This window comes from Tachyglossus aculeatus, chromosome 22 (genome assembly GCF_015852505.1).
Source record: "Tachyglossus aculeatus isolate mTacAcu1 chromosome 22, mTacAcu1.pri, whole genome shotgun sequence".
Taxonomy (NCBI): domain Eukaryota; kingdom Metazoa; phylum Chordata; class Mammalia; order Monotremata; family Tachyglossidae; genus Tachyglossus; species Tachyglossus aculeatus.
In genome coordinates this window covers 1,883,825-1,900,020 of record NC_052087.1, presented here as the reverse complement: position 1 = coordinate 1,900,020, position 16,196 = coordinate 1,883,825, and the positions used below count along the sequence as shown (strand labels likewise).

Here is a 16,196-nt window from a genome sequence, read left to right as displayed (position 1 = left end):
GGAGCTCATAGTTTAGTCTGCATGACCTAGTGGAAGGAGCCTAGGTTAGGGAGTCAATGCCCAAGGTCACTCTTGTCTGCTGTGTGACCTTAGGCAAGTCACTTCTCTGCCTCAGTTGCCTCATCTTGTAAAGTGAGACTGTGACCCCCACGTGGGATGATTGACACCTGTCTACATGTTTTGTTTTGTTGTCCGTCTCCCCCTTCTAGACTGTGAGCCCGTTGTCGGGTAGGGACCGTCTCTCTATGTTGCCGACTTGGACTTCCCAAGCGCTTAGTCCAGTGCTCTGCACACAGTAAGCGCTCAATAAATACGATTGAATGAATGAATGAATATAACAGTAAACGGACACAGTCCCTGCCCACAATGGGGGTATTCAGGATGCAAGCCGAAGCAGTTTTAGGGGCACGTGAAGCAAATAATGCAGTGCTTTGCCAGTAATAGCTGTGGAATTCACGATAAACTCAACCTCCGTCTTAGCCATCACTCAGCTTCTGCCTCCAGGACACCTGTCTAATGGAAAGAGCCCAGGCTTGGGGGTCAGAGGTCACGGGTTCAAATCCCGGCTCCACCACTTGTCTGCTGTGTGACTTTGGGCAAGTCGTTTCACTTCTCTGGGCCTCAGTTCCCTCATCTGGAAAATGGGGATGAAGACTGAGCCCCCCGTGGGACAACCGGATCACCTTGTATCCTCCCCAGCGCTTAGAACCGTGCTTTGCACATAGTAAGCGCTTAACAAACGCCATCGTTATTATTATTATTATGCTCCAGTGGCACCTTAACACGTCCCAAACTGAACCTCTCATCTTGCCTCCCAAATTCTCTCCTCTCCGTACCTTTCCCACATCCTTCCCACCCCTCGGGACCGCAACCTTGACATTATCTTTGATCCCTATGTCTCTTTCAATCTCCTCATTCAGTTTGTCACCAAATCCTGTCGTTTCTTTCGTCATCATGTCTCCAGAATCCACCCCTTCCTCTCTTTCGAAACTGCCGATCGTCAACTGCCCACTGTCATCCCAATTTGAGTATTGCATCCTCATCCTCCCAGACCCCCTCACACCCTCTCCCTTCTCCGATCCATATTTCCCTCTGTTGCCTGGATCCTAAAACATCATTTCGCCCTGCTGGGGTAGATCCGATTTAAGCGGGTTGGACAGAGTCATCCCGCAGCAGGCTACCGGTTTAAGGAGGAGGGAGGACAGGTATTGCCATCCCAGTTTACAGGTGAGGTAACTGAGATAGAGAAGCTAAATGATGTGCCCGTGGTCACACAGCAAGCAAGTGGCAGAGCTGAGATTTAGAACTCAGGTCCTGCTTCCCAAGCACCGCCCCGTTCTTCCACATCCTCCAGTGGTGGCCCATCCCTCTCCACATTACGTGGGAATTCCTGACCACGGACTGCAAACCCACTCGCTCTTCCCGCTCTTCCCACTGCAGTCTAGCTCATCCACTTTGCTCCTTTCAAGCCCAACTACAGACCTTGCTCACGTCCTTGCCCTTGCCGGAAACTCCCTCCCCCTTCATTCCTGGCGGACCGCTCTTCTCCTTATCTTCAAGGCACATCTCCTGGAGGCCTTACATGATCTCTCATCCCCCCCACTCACTCCCCACTGCCACATCAGCTCTTCCAGAGTCAATCAGTGGTGTTTATTGAGCGCTTACTGTGTGCAAAACACTGCACCGAGTCCTTTGGCAGTCACACTTCCCCACTGTACTTATCTTTAAACCCTTGCTTTCCCTTACCGGTAGCTTACTTTAGTGTCCATCTCCCCTACCTGACTGTAGGACCCTTGGTCTCAACGCTGTTGTGCTCGCTTATGTGACAGCGTGGCTCAGTGGAAAGAGCCCGGACTTTGGAGTCAGAGGTCGTGGGTTCAAATCCCGGCTCCGCCACTTGCCAGCTGTGTGACTTTGGGCAAGTCACTTCACTTCTCTGGGCCTCAGTGACCTCATCTGTAAAATGGGGATTAAGACTGTGTGCCCCCCTGGGACAGCCTGATCACCTTGTTTCCTCTCCAGCGCTTAGAACGGTGCTTTGCACATAGTAAGCGCTTAATAAATACCATTATTATTATTATTATTATTAATAAAATCTGTCAATTGACTAGAAAAAAAAGGTCTTACCGTATTTTTCAAGAACACTTTTATCTTAAAGTGAATAATAGTTTTAGAGTAAAAGTTTTCCAGCATCTTCCAGTTTTTCAATCGCCCGTTTTGATGTGCGTTATCCAATTTATTGCTTGACCTGGCTCCTCAATGACGAGGTCCTTTCTCATCCTCTCACTTCTAGAAAATCCTCTCTCTCGAAACTGAGAAGGAAAAGAATTGCCATCACCTTGTAGAGAAAGACAGAGAGATTCAGCGGCTCCAAGAGCAGCTGGGGCGCAGAAACTGCCCCAGTGAGGAACGGGACGACTTGGAGGAGAAAGCAAGAGAGGCCAAGAGGAGAGAGCAGCTCTTGAAGTCCTTCTCCGAAGAGACCGACATTCTGAAAACACAGTTATCGACGGCAACCACAAGACTCTCTGAACTGGAAAGCAAGGCCAGTGCAGTGCAGTTAACCCAGGTATCTGAGTGGAATGGATGTGAGGCATCTCATGTCCGGAATTGTTTTTAGCGAGAAGGGGGATGTGCTTAGGACTTTACGTTGCTGTTCGCCGAGTCCTGAGCCCCTTTCTGCCCACAGCCACCTTCTGTTGTTCCAACTGTTCTTCCCTTAATTTCTTTTAATGGTATTGAAGCGCTTACTATGTGCCAGGCACTGGGGTAGATACGAGCTAGTCAAGCGGGACACAGTGCCTGTCCCGGGTGCGGCTCCCAGTCTTAATCTCCATTTTCCAGATGAGGTCAATGAGGCCCGGAGAAGTGACGTGACTTGCCCAAAGTCACACAGCTGACAAGCGGCAGGACCCAGGCCCTCCCGACTCCCAGGCGGTGCCCACCCACTGGGCCGTGCTGCTTTCTGACGTCCGTCATGACCTCTCTGCTCTGCCAAAGTGTCGGCCGAGGCGGGTGTAATCAGTTGTCTTTATTTGAATCCCACCCCCCTCACTTCCCGTCTCGGAGAGCCCCCCGGCATTCGCGGGGCGCTGCGGGCTCTGGCATTTAGCTCAAGGAATAATAATAATAATGATGGCATTTGTTAAACGCTTACTATGTGCAAAGCACTGTGCCTTGGTGCCCCCACTGCTGTCCCCAATGCCCACCAAGGTGGCACAGCCAGGGGAAATAATATGGATGGTATTTGCTAAGTGCTTACTATGTACCAAGCACTGTTAGTTCATTCATTCGTATTTACTGAGCGCTTACCGTGTGCAGAGCACTTGGGAAGTACAGGTCGGCAACATATAGAGATGGTCCCTGCCCGACAACGGGCTCACGGTCTAGAAGGGGGAGACGGATGGCAAAACAAAACATGTGGACGGGGGTCGAGTCTTCAGAAGAAATAGAATTCAAGCTAGATGCACATCATTAACAAAATAAATAGAATAGTAAATATGGACAAGTAAAATAGAGTCATAAATCTGTACAAACATATATACAGGTGCCATGGGGAGGGAAAGGAAGTAGGGCGGGGGGGGTGGGGAGGAGGAGAGGAAAAAGGGGGCTCAGTGTGGGAAGGCCTACTGAGGTAGGGCTTTGAAGGGAGAAGGAGAGCTAGCTTGGCGGATGTGCGGAGGGAGGGCATTCCGAGCCAGGGGGAGGACATGGGCCGGGGGTCGACGGCGGGACGGGCGAGAATGAGGCACAATGAGGAGATTAGCGGCAGAGGAGCGGAGGGTGCGGGCTGGGCTGGAGAAAGAGAGAAGGGAAGTGAGGTAGGAGGGGGTGAAGGGATGGAGAGCTTTGAAGCAGAGAGTGAGGAGTTTTTGCTTGATGATGCACTGTTCAAAGCACTGGGGTAGGTACAAGGTAATCGGGGTGTCCCACGTGGGGCTCATACGGTCCTAATCCCCATTTTCCAGATGAAGTAACTGGGGCACAGAGAAGTAAAGTGACTTGCCCAAAGTCGCACAGCTGACAAGTGGTGGAGCGGGGATTAGAACCCACGACCCCTGACTCCCAAGCCCGGGCTCTTTCATTCATTCATTCATTCAACCGTATTTATTGAGCGCTTACTGTGTGCAGAGCAGTGTACTAAGCACTTGGGAAGTACAAGTTGGCAACATATAGAGACGGACCCTACCCAACAGCGGGCTCACAGTCAACAGGGGGAGACAGACAACAAAACAAAACATATTAACAAAATAAAATAAATAGAATAAATATGTACAAATAAAATAGAGTAATAAATATGTACAAACATATATACATAAATACGCAGGTGCTCTTTCCACTAAGACGCATCCCCCTTTTAGACTGTGAGCCCACTGTTGGGTAGGGACTGTCTCTATATGTTGCCAACTTGTACTTCCCAAGCGCTTAGTACAGTGCTCTGCACACAGTAAGCGCTCAATAAATACAGTTGATTGATTGATTGATTGAAAGTGGTTGGGGTGTCCAGCGCGGTGGTGTGGACGTCTGCGGCCAAACCACCCTGAACGCGCCCGATCTCGTCTGATCTCGGAAGCTAAGCAGGGTTGGGCCTGGTTAGTATTTGGATGGGAGACCGCCCGGGAATACCGGGCTTAACTTGTATCCCCCTCAGCGCTTAGAACAGTGCTTGACACATAGTAAGCGCTTAACAAATACCATCATCATCATTATTATCATGTCTGGAGCACCTATGGTGTTGCTTCCAGGTTAGGTAGATACCTGGAGGGCTGCAGCCCAAGAGATCAGTCTGCTCCTCCGATGAAACGGGCAACTCCCGGAAGCCTGGAGGCTTAGGGGGAATCTTTGCCGTGACGGCGGGGGGGTCCTTGACCCAAGCCCTGACCTGGAATGGATGGCCACTTCATCACCCAGGCCTAAAGGGGTCCACGAGGCTCAGGATTTTCTGTGGATGATACGGAAGATCTCAGCGCGTCAGGGCCTTTTACTTAACGTTTATAATCTCCAGAGTGACAAACATCGCGCTTCCCGGGATTCGGTGTGCCCAGAGTAGAGTGGAGGTGGAATGGGAAGCCACCGCTTTACGGCTTCTGGGAAGAATGCTCACAATCCAAATTGCGTTTAGGTCGAAGTTTTGACAATGGCACAGTCATTAAGGGAGCGAACAGAGAAACAGTGAGCCATGGATTAGAGCCACTTAACTTCTCGGTGCCTCAGTTTCCTCATCTGAGTAATGGGGATTCCATACCTGTTCTCCCTCCTACTTAGACTGCCAGCCTCATGTGGGACGGGTCTGTCTGACCTTGGTATCTACCCTTGTGCTTAGTACAGCTCAAAGGAAGTGTTTACCATATACCAGCGTGGCTCGGTGGAAAGAGCCCGGGCTTTGGAGTCAGAGTCATGGGTTCAAATCCCTGCTCTGCCAACTGTCAGCTGTGTGACTCTGGGCGAGTCACTTCACTTCTCCGGGCCTCAGTGACCTCATCTGGAAAATGGGGATGAAGACTGTGAGCCCCCCGTGGGACAACCTGATCACCTTGTAACCTCCCCAGCGCTTAGAACAGTGCTTTGCACATAGTAAGCGCTTAATAAATGCCATTATTATTATTATTATTATTATTGTTATTATTACCACAATTATCATTTTAATGTAGAAGTGTTCGGACGATCCCTAGCCATAAAAATGGGCATCCAGAAAGGCACTGAAGCACAGGTTTTCTTCAGGCGACTTCGGCCGTCTTCTCCAGCGTCTCCTAGCTTGGATGACTGCATCTGGTGGGAGGAATTGGCGGGTTTTCATTCATTCATTCATTCAGTCATATTTATTGAGCGCTTACTGTGTGCAGAGCACTGTACTAAGCGCTTGGGAAGTACAAGTTGGCAACATATAGAGACGGTCCCTACCCAACAGTGGGCTCACAGTCTAGAAGTTTTATTAAGGTCTCAATTTACAGTGATGGTATGAACCAAAATCTTCACCACCGAAATTCCCCTGTGTTGAATGCCTTATTCAGATCTTTCCTTTGAACAGATTTCAGAACGGATGTGGCAGTGCGGCCTGGTGGAAAGAACCTGGGGCTGGGAGTTGGGAGACTCATTCATTCAATCGTATTTATTGAGCGCTTACTGTATGCAGAGCACCGTACGACGCATCTGGGAGGGTACAATCCAAGAATAAACTTTTATATTCCCTGCCCATGGCGGTCGATCTGGGTTCTATCCCCAGCTCCTGTCAGTCCTGGAGCTTAGCTTGGGTGATTGGATCGCGCTTCTCCCAGACGTCTCTGCCTGGCAGTGGAGCCAAGGGGAAGGGGCTTTATCACTCCATCTAGTGAGGGAGAACTCTTCAGTCAGTGGTATTTATTGAGCCTTTCCCGGGTGGAATGGGAAGCCACAGTTTTACGGCTTCTGGGAAGAATACTCACAATCCAAATTGCGTTTAGGTCTGAGTTTCGACTAAGAGGAAACTTCAGTCTATACTTCACGCTGCTGCCCGGATCATCTCTGTGCAGAAACGCTCTGGGCGTGTTACTCCCCTCCTCAAAAATCTCCAGTGGCGGCCTGTCAACCTACGCATCAAGCAAAAACTCCTCACTCTCGGCTTCGAGGCTGTCCATCCCCTCGCCCCCTCCTACCTCACCTCCCTTCTCTCCTTCTCCAGCCCAGCCCGCGCCGTCCGCTCCTCTGTCGCCGCTCACCTCCTCACTGGCCCTCGTTCTCGCCCGTCCCGCCGTCGACCCCCAGCCCACATCGTCCCCCGGGCCCAGAATGTCCTCCCTCCGCACATCCGCCAAGCTCGCTCTCTTCCTCCCTTCAAAGCCCTACTGAGAGCTCACCTCCTCCAGGAGGCCTCCCCAGGCTGAGCCCCCTTTTTCCTCTCCTCCTTCCCCTCCCCACAGCACCTGTATATATGTTTGTACAGATTTATGACTCTATTTTACTTGTCCATATTTACTATTCTATGTATTTTGTTAATGATGTGCATCTAGCTTTAATTCTCTTTGTTCTGACGGCTCGACACCTGTCCACCTGTTTTGTTGCCCGTCTCCCCCTTAGACTGTGAGCCCGTTGTCGCTTAGGGACAGTCTCCATATGTTGCCGACTTGTACTTCCCAAGTGCTTAGGACAGTGCTGTGCACACAGCAAGGGCTCAATAAATACGACTGAGTGAATGGATGAAATTGTGGTTACGCTTCTGCGGCAGAGAGGACTGCAGGGGAACATTTTGTAACGATAACAACAACTGTGGCATCTAATCACTTTATACTATGCACTTTGCGAAGCATCAGGGTAGGATAGGTACAACTGTCAGATCAGACACGGTCCCAGCCCCACGTGGGGCTCACGGTCTTTGTGGGAGGACAGTAGGTATTTAATCCTCAATTTACAGAAGAGGAAATTTACAGAAGAGGGAAGTGGCAGAGCTGAGATTAGAACCCAGGTCCCCTGTGCTCATTTCCATCAGAAAAGCAGCGTGGCTCAGTGGGAAGAGCCCAGGCTTGGGAGTCAGAGGTCGTGGGTTCTAACTCCGGCTCTGCCACTTCATTCATTCAATCCTATTTATTGAGCGCTTGCTGTGTGCAGAGCACTGCACTAAGCGCTTGGGAAGTCCAAGTTGGCAACATCTAGAGACGGTCCCTACCCAACAGCGGGCTCACGGTCTAGAAGGGGGAGGCAGAGAACAAAACAAAACATATTAACAAAATAAAATAAATAGAAGAAATATGTTCAAATAAAATAGAGTAATAAGTGCAATAGAGTAATAAATGCCACTTGTCAGCTGTGTGACTTTGGGCAAGTCACTTCACTTCTCTGGGCCTCAGTTACCTCATCTGGAAAATGGGGATTAAGACTGTGAGCCCCACATGGGACATTCTGATCACCTTGTATCCCCCCAGCGCTTAGCGCAGTGCTTGGCACATAGTAAGTTCTTAACAAATGCCATCATTATTATTATTAGACCTTGCTTCTCTACCTCAATCAATCATGCTACTTACAGCGCAAATAATCTCTTCGAGCTTGTTGATTTGGGCGGCTGAAGACCTCCTGTGGGATGCTCATAAGAGCCACGGTTGTTCCCTCTCCCAAGTGCTTCCTTTTTTTAAAAAAAAAAGGTTACTAAGCGCTTACTATGTGCCCAGGACTGTACTAAGAGGTGGATACAAGATAATCAGGTTGGACACAGTAGCTGTTCCACGTGGGGCCCAATCGATTAAAGGGAGGAGGATTCAATCTCAGATTCAGGTGAGGTAACTGAGACATAGAAAAGTTAGGTGATTTGCCTAAGGTCACACAGCAGACAAAGGGTGGAGCTGGGTGGGATTAGAACCCAGGTCCTCTGACTTCCAGGCACATAATAAGAATAAGAATAATAATAACGATGGCATTTATTAAGCGTTTACTATGCGCCAGGCACTGTTCTAAGCGCTGGGGAGGTTACAAGGCGATCAGGTTGTCCCACGGGGGGCTCCCAGTCTTCATCCCCGTTTTCCAGATGAGGTCACTGGGGCCCAGAGATGTGAAGTGACTTGCCCAGAGTCACACTACTGACAGTTGGCGGAGCCAGGATTTGAACCCATGACCCCAAACCCGGGCTCTTTCCTTTGAGCCACGCTGCTCTTTCCACTAGGCCACTCCGCTTCTTACTTTCCATTCTGTTCTGAAATCGTCTGCTCCGCCATCACCAGTTGATGGCAATATTGTTTTAAAAATGGGAAAATCACCAAGTGGGACTCAGTCAATCATATTTGAGCGCTTACTGTGTGCAGAGCACTGTACTGAGCGCTAGTGAGATGTTTTAGGCTGTTTTGTCTCTTCCTGTTTTTTTTTAAACAATAGTAGCACATGGTCCCTTGTATAAGTCCTATTAGAAAAAAATATATAATAATAATAATAATTTTGGTATTTAAGTGCTTACTATGTGCCAAGCACTGTACTAAGCGCTGGGGGAGATACAAGGTAATCAGGTCGTCCCACATGGGGCTCCCAGTCTTAATCCCCATTTTCCAGATGAGGTAACTGAGGCACAGAGAAGTTAAGTGACTTGCCCAAAGTCACACAGCGGCTAAGTGGCGGAGCCGGGATTGGAACCCGTGACCTGTGGCTCCCAAGCCTGCGCTCTTTCCACTGAGCCACGCCGCTTCTCTATCTGTAAAGTGTTAGCTTTCTCTTTCTCTACAAGCCATTGTGCGGTTTGGGTTCTGTGCATTTAATTTGAGAACGAAATACGGTCCCGAATCGGAGGCCCCAAATAATTTAGCGGTTGTGGGGGTCTTGAAAGGTTGGGGTTTTTATTTATTTTTTTGATGCTCGGCTTCAGGGGTCGCTTAGCGATGGGGGTTTTTGTGCCCAGTTGGTGACGTGCCTAGCATTGGAGGGTAGAGCCCAAATAATAATAATAATAATAATGGAATTTATTAAGCGCTTACTATGTGCAAAGCACTGTTCTAAGCGCTGGGGAGGTTACAAGGTGATCAGGTTGTCCCCCGGGGGGCTCACAGTCTTAATTCCCATTTTACAGATGAGGTAACTGAGGCCCAGAGAAGTGAAGCGACTTGCCCAAAGTCACCCAGCTGACAAGTGGCAGAGCCGGGATTTGAACCCATGACCTCTGACTCCAAAGCCCGGGCTCTTTCCACTGAGCCCCGCTGCTTCTATATAAGCCAAAGAGGCTAATCCGCGGCCGGACGGGAGCCCCTCTCCACAGGTGGATTCTGCTCCGGGGACGGCTCGGGGCCCGCCGCGATAAGCCGCCCTCAGACGTTGTGAGCTTCGGGGGGCAGAGCCTGGGGGGAATTCGAGAAGCAGCGTGGCTCAGTGGACAGAGGTCATGGGTTCAAATCCCGGCTCCGCCAATTGTCAGCTGGGTGACTTTGGGCAAGTCACTTCACTTCTCTGGCCCTCAGTTCCTTCATCTCTAAAATGGGGATTAAGACCGCGAGCCCCCCCCGTGGGACAACCTGATCACCTTGTAACCTCCCCAGCGCTTAGAACAGTGCCAGGCACATAGTAAGCACTTCATAAATGCCATCATTATTATAATTATTATTATTTGACCTCACTCCCTGCAAGGTGGGGCCTCCCCGTCTCCGAAGGAGCTCTGGCACTTGGGACCCAGACTGGGGGAGAGAACCCCTAAATGAGGTCGGCCCATTTAGCCCCAGGAGCCGGCCCTTTCTGAATGTCAGACTAAACGCATCGTGTAACTGACTTCATTCATTCAGTCGTATTTATTGAGCGCTTACTGTGTGCCGAGCACTGTACTAAGCGCTTGGGAAGTCCAAGTTGCCAACATATAGAGACGGTCCCTACCCAACAGCGGGCTCACAGTCTTCGGTGTTGGGGCCTCGTTCCTGGGGCCCTGAAGTATGTAGGAGTATTTTCTCTTACTCAGTGGCACTTGAGCGCTTTTGTGTGCAGAACACCGTACTAAATCCTTGAGAAAGTGTATATATGTTTGTACGTATTTATTACTCTATTTTATTTGTACACATTTATTCTATTTCGTTTTGTTAATATGTTTTGTTTTGTTGTCTGTCTCCCCCTTCTAGACTGTGAGCCCGCTGTCGGGTAGGGACCGTCTCTGTATGTTGTCAACTTGGACTTCCCAAGCGCTTATTACAGTGCTCTGCACACAGTAAGCGCTCAATAAATACGATTGATTGATTGATTATTACAGTGCTCTGCACACAGTAAGCTCAATAAATACGATTGAATGAATGAATGAATACAGCAGGGCTCACAGGGTGCTTACAATCTACAGATTTAATTTAGGCCAAATTTTTTACTGAAATCCCAAATATACTGGCCACTTGTGAGCTCATCTTGGGCAGGGAATGTGTCTACCATCGGGAAGCAGCGTGGCTCGGTGGAAAGAGCCCGGGCTTTGGAGTCAGAGGTCAGGGGTTCAAATCCCGGCTCCGCCAACTGTCAGCTGGGTGACTTTGGGCAAGTTGCTTCACTTCTCTGTGCCTCAGTTCCCTCATCTGGAAAATGGAGTGAAGACTGTGAGCCGCCCGTGGGATGACCTGATCACCTTGTAACCTCCCCAGCACTTAGAACAGGGCTTTGCACATAGTAAGTGCTTAATAAATGCCATCATTATTATTATTACCAACTCTATATTGTACTCTCCCAATCGCTTAGGACGATACTCTGCACGTGGTAAGTGCTTATTAAATGCAATTGAAACATAAGTGGCTATATGGATAATAGGCCGAGGTATTCATTCATTCAGTTTTATTTATCGAATGCTTACTGTGTGCAAAGCATCGTACTAAGCATTTAGGAGAGTACAGTATAGAATCAGACACATTCCTGCCCACAGTGAGCTCGCAGTCTAGAGGGAGAGACAGACAATATGAATAGAAAAATTAAGAAATTCCAGATATATGCAGATATATAGATATAGGCAGATATATAGATACACACACACGCTCATCAGTTAACCAGCGACGAGCAAGTCGTCAAGGAAGTGCATCTTATTTGTAAATAGCCACCTCGGCAGTGAGAGTCAGAAAGAGATCGCAGTAAGACTTCGAGTCTAAGGGGAGGCCGCACAGCCCAAAGCAGAGCGATATTGTAGTTTGGCTAGGGGACCAAGCCAATCTTTAGTTCGATAAACAAGGGATTTGGCAGGTGGGAGTCGTCCTCTTCTCTTCTTCCTGAGGGAGAAGTGCCCTGTCCTTGGTTACCTTGCCGTTTCTCTAGGAGGAATGAGGTTGTCTTTTGGACGAGAGCCACGTGCTTGGGTAAAGACAGCCTCAGGGACCCTTGAGCAGAGCAAGATTCAAAGCAGAAGCCCAGAGAGATGTTTAATGTGCTCCTAGGTCACCTCTCCCCGGCACTCTGGGAGTTTGGGAATTTTGGGAACAGGACTTTTTAGGAGATCCGGAGTGGCTGGGAAGTTTGGGAACAGGAATTTCTAGCAGGTCCGGAGTGGCGCGGGCACAGAGCAGGGCAGAGGATGCGGTGTCCCGCGTCAGAGGTTGGCGTTCCCTTTTCACCTTCCTGTAAAGGGGATGTGTTGTCAATCTCCCGTCGCCCAGTTGCCCTCGGGGGCTCGTTCAGGGCATCGTCACCTGGCCAGTTGCTCCTTGTGCCCCTGAACTGGGGCCTGGACTCTAACCCCGGGTGTTTGGAAAGTCTGGGCCCCGGCCTCGGGCCGCCCAACCCCGCTCGCTCGAAGGTGAAGAGGTAAAGGAGCAGTGGTGGAGACAATCAAGGCCTCAGGGCCACTGCCCCGGCTGCACCTTCAGCAGACCCAGCGGAAGTGGGGATCGGCTTCTTGAACTGACGAACGTCTTCCCAAAAAGAAACCAACTGGGTGCGTTGGATTGGAAAGCCCCAGTCTAGGGCTCACAGTCTAGAAGGGAGAGACGGACGACAAAACGAAACAAGTAGACGGGTGTCAGAACCGTCAGAATAAATAGAATTATAGTTATGTGCACATCATTAATAGAATAGAGTATAATAATGGCATTTATCAAGCGCTTACGATGTGCAAAGCACTCTTCTAAGCGCTGGAGAGGTTACAAGGGGATCAGCGTGTCCCACGGGGGGCTCACAGAGAAGAGAAGCAGCGTGGCTTAGTGGAAAGAGCACGGGCTTTGGAGTCAGAGGTCATGGGTTTGAATCCTGACTCAGTTGTCCGCTGTGTGACTTTGGGCAAGTCACTTAATAATAATAATAATAATGGCATTTATTAAGCGCTTACTATGTGCTGAGCACTGTTCTAAGCACTGAATCAATCAATCAGTCATATTTATTGAGCGCTTACTGTGTGCAGAGCACTGTACTAAGCACTTGGGAAGTACAAGTCGGCAACACATAGGGACAGTCCCTACCCAACAGTGAGCTCACAGTCTAGAAGGGGGAGACAGAGAACAAAACCAAACATACTAACAAAATAAAATAAATAGAATAGATATGTACAAGTAAGATAAATAGAGTAATAAACATGTACAAACATATATACATATATACAGGTCCTGTGGGGAAGGGAAGGAGGTAAGATGGGAATGGAGAGGGGGAGAGGAAGGAAGGGGCTCAGTCTGGAAAGGCCTCCTGGAGGAGGTGAACTCTCCGTAGGGCCTTGAAGGGAGGAAGAGAGCTAGCTTCCCAGCCGAACTTCTCTGTGCCTCAGTTACCTCATCTGTAAAATGGGGATGAAGACTGTGAGCCCGTTGTGGGACAACCTGATCGCCTTGTATCCCCCCCCCCAGCGCTTAGAACAGTGCTTTGCACATAGTAAGTGCTTAATTAATGCCATTATTATTATTATTATTAGTCCCCATTTTCCAGATGAGGTAACTAAAGCCCAGAGAAGTGAAGTGACTTGCCCAAAGTCACCCAGCTGACAGTGGGCGGAGCCGGGATTTGAACCCATGACCTCCGACTCCAAAGCCCGGGCTCTTTCCACTGAGCCACACTGCTTCTCCCAAGATAATGCCAGAGTCGCCGCTCTGGGCATGTCATCCCCCTCAGACATCTCCAGTGGTTGCCCGTCAACCTCCGTATCAAGCAAAAACTCCTCACCCTCGGGTTCAGAGCTGTCCATCCCCTCGCCCCCTCCTTCCTCACCTCCCTTCTCTCCTTCTGCGGCCCAGCCCGCACCCTCCGCTCCTCTGCCGCTAATCTCCTCACCGTACCTCATTCTCGCCTGTCCCGCCATCGACCCCCGTCCACGTCCTAACTCCAGCCTGGAATTCCCTCCCTCCTCAAATCCGCCAAACGGCCGCACTTCCCCCCCTTCAAAGCCCAACAGAAGGCTTCAGGAGGCCTTCCCAAACTAAGCCCCCCTTTTCCTCAGTTTCACCTCGCCCCAACTGCTCCCTTTTCTCTATTCCCCCTTTCCTGCCCCACAGCACTCGTGTATATATGTACAAATCTCTAATTCTATTTATTTATATTAATTCCTGTTTTAATTGTTCTGATGTGTGTCTGTGTATGGAGAAGCAGCGTGGCTCAGTGGAAAGAGCCCGGGCTTTGGAGTCAGAGGGCGTGGGTTTTCATCCGGGCTCCGCCACTTATCAGCTGTGTGACTCTGGGCAAGTCACGTCACTTCTCTGGGCCTCAGTTCCCTCATCTGGAAAATGGGGATGAAGACTTTGAGCCCCCCGTGGGACAACCTGATCACCTTGTATCCTCCCCAGCGCTTAGAACAGTGCTTTGCACATAGTAAGCGCTTAATAAATGCCATTATTATTATTATTATTATGTGCCTGGAAGTCAGAGGACCTGGGTTAGTTGAAAGAGCCTGGGCTTGGGAGTTTGAGGTTGTAAGTTCTCATCCTGCCTCCACCACTTCATTCATTCATTCAATCGTATTTATTGAGTGCTTAACAGTGTGCAGAGCACTGTACTAAGCACTTGGGAAGTACAAATTGGCAACATCTAGAGATGGTCCCTACCCAACAGTGGGCTCACAGTCTAGCCATCATCATTATTATTATATATATATATATATATATATATATATATATATATATCCAATTCTATTTATATTGATGCTATTAATACCCATATACTCATTTTGATGTCTGTCTCCCCTCTTCTAGACTGTAAGCCCATCGGGGCAGGGATTGTCTCTTTTTGTTGTGAACTGTATTTGAATTGTATTTTATTTCGTTAATATGTGTTGTTTTGTCATCTGTCTCCCCCTTCTAGACTGTGAGCCCGCTGTTGGGTAGGGACCATCTCTATATGTTGCCGACTTGGACTTCCCAAGCGCTTAGTACAGCGCTCTGCACACAGTAAGCGCTCAATAAATAGGATTGAATGAATGAATTGTACTTTCCAAGCACTTAGTACAGTGCTCTGCACACAGTAAGTGCTCAATAAATAGGATTGAATGAATGAATGGTACTTTCCAAGCGCTTAGTACAGTGCTCTGCACACAGTAAGCGCTCAATAAATAGGATTGAATGAATGAATGAATTGTACTTTCCAAGTGCTTAGTACAGTGCTCTGCACACAGTAAGCGCTCAATAAATAGGATTGAATGAATGAATGAATTGTACTTTCCAAGCGCTTAGTATAGTGCTCTGCACACAGTAAGCGCTCAATAAATAGGATTGAATGAATGAATGAATGGTACTTTCCAAGCGCTTAGTACAGTGCTCTGCACACGGTAAGCGCTCAATAAATAGGATTAGATGAATGAATGAATGAATTGTACTTTCCAAGCGCTTAGTACAGTGCTCTGCACACAGTAAGCGCTCAATGAATCCGACTGAATGAACGAATAAGTATTCTTTAAAGGCCCAGCATTCACTGCAGGTGTGCACCGCTTATGTAGGTCGTCACCATTCATTCCATCGTATTTATTGAGCGCTTACGGTGTGCAGAGCACTGTACCAAGCGCTTGGGAAGTAGAAGTTGGCGATGAATAGAGGCGGTCCCTACCCAACGGGGGCTGACACCTGATGGAGTTCCCTCCCCATCCCTGGCAGAGGGACGGGCGGGACTCCAGCCAGGCCTGACGCACACAGTAAGCGCTCAATAAATACAATTGATTGATTGATTGCGCGGCTGAGGTGAGTGGGTTTCGGGGGAGAGACCCTGGATCGTAGCGAACCAAATCCCTCCGGCACTAATCCATTTTGATTCGCTTACAGGAAACGGCCTTGGACTCGCGCCTGGGAAATATCGGAGCCGTGGAGTTGCAGCTGAAAGACGTAAGTGTCTCCCCGGCCATTTCAATGGGGCTGAAGGCCGGCCCACTTCCCTCTGAAGCAAAGCTGGCGCCTGCTGTAGGCCGTGGGTTCGAATCCCGGCTCCGCGGCTCGTGTTGCCAACTTGTACTTCCCAAGCGCTTAGTACAGTGCTCCGCACACAGCAAGCGCTCAATGAATACGATGGAGCGAATGACTTGGGGCAAGTCACTTCACTTCTCGGGGCCTCATCTGTAAAAGTGGGGATTGAGACTGGGAGCCCCACGTGGGATAAGCATCATCATCATCAATCGTATTTATTGAGCGCTTACTATGTGCAGAGCACTGTACCAAGCGCTTGGGAAGTACAAATTGGCAACATATAGAGACAGTCCCTACCCAACAGTGGGCTCACAGTCTAAAAGGGGGAGACAGAGAACAAAACCAAACATACTAACAAAATAAAATAAATAACCTTCATTACCTTGTCTCCCCCCCACCACAGCGCGTAGAACAGTGCTTAACAAATACCACCGTTATCATTAA

The 16,196-nt window shown here is 49.2% G+C and overlaps 1 protein-coding gene and 1 pseudogene across 1 annotated transcript in view; both read left to right on the top strand.

The window, feature by feature from the left end:
- The window catches only part of CEP55 (centrosomal protein 55), a 44,743-nt gene that overhangs the window by 13,049 nt on the left and 15,498 nt on the right, over window positions 1-16,196 (top strand). The window contains exons 3-4 of the mRNA XM_038764734.1: window positions 2,294-2,569; window positions 15,615-15,674. Of these exons, the coding sequence (XP_038620662.1) occupies window positions 2,294-2,569; window positions 15,615-15,674 (336 nt within the window). The remainder of the gene's footprint in view (window positions 1-2,293; window positions 2,570-15,614; window positions 15,675-16,196) is intronic.
- Window positions 4,523-4,645, top strand: LOC119944189 (annotated as a pseudogene).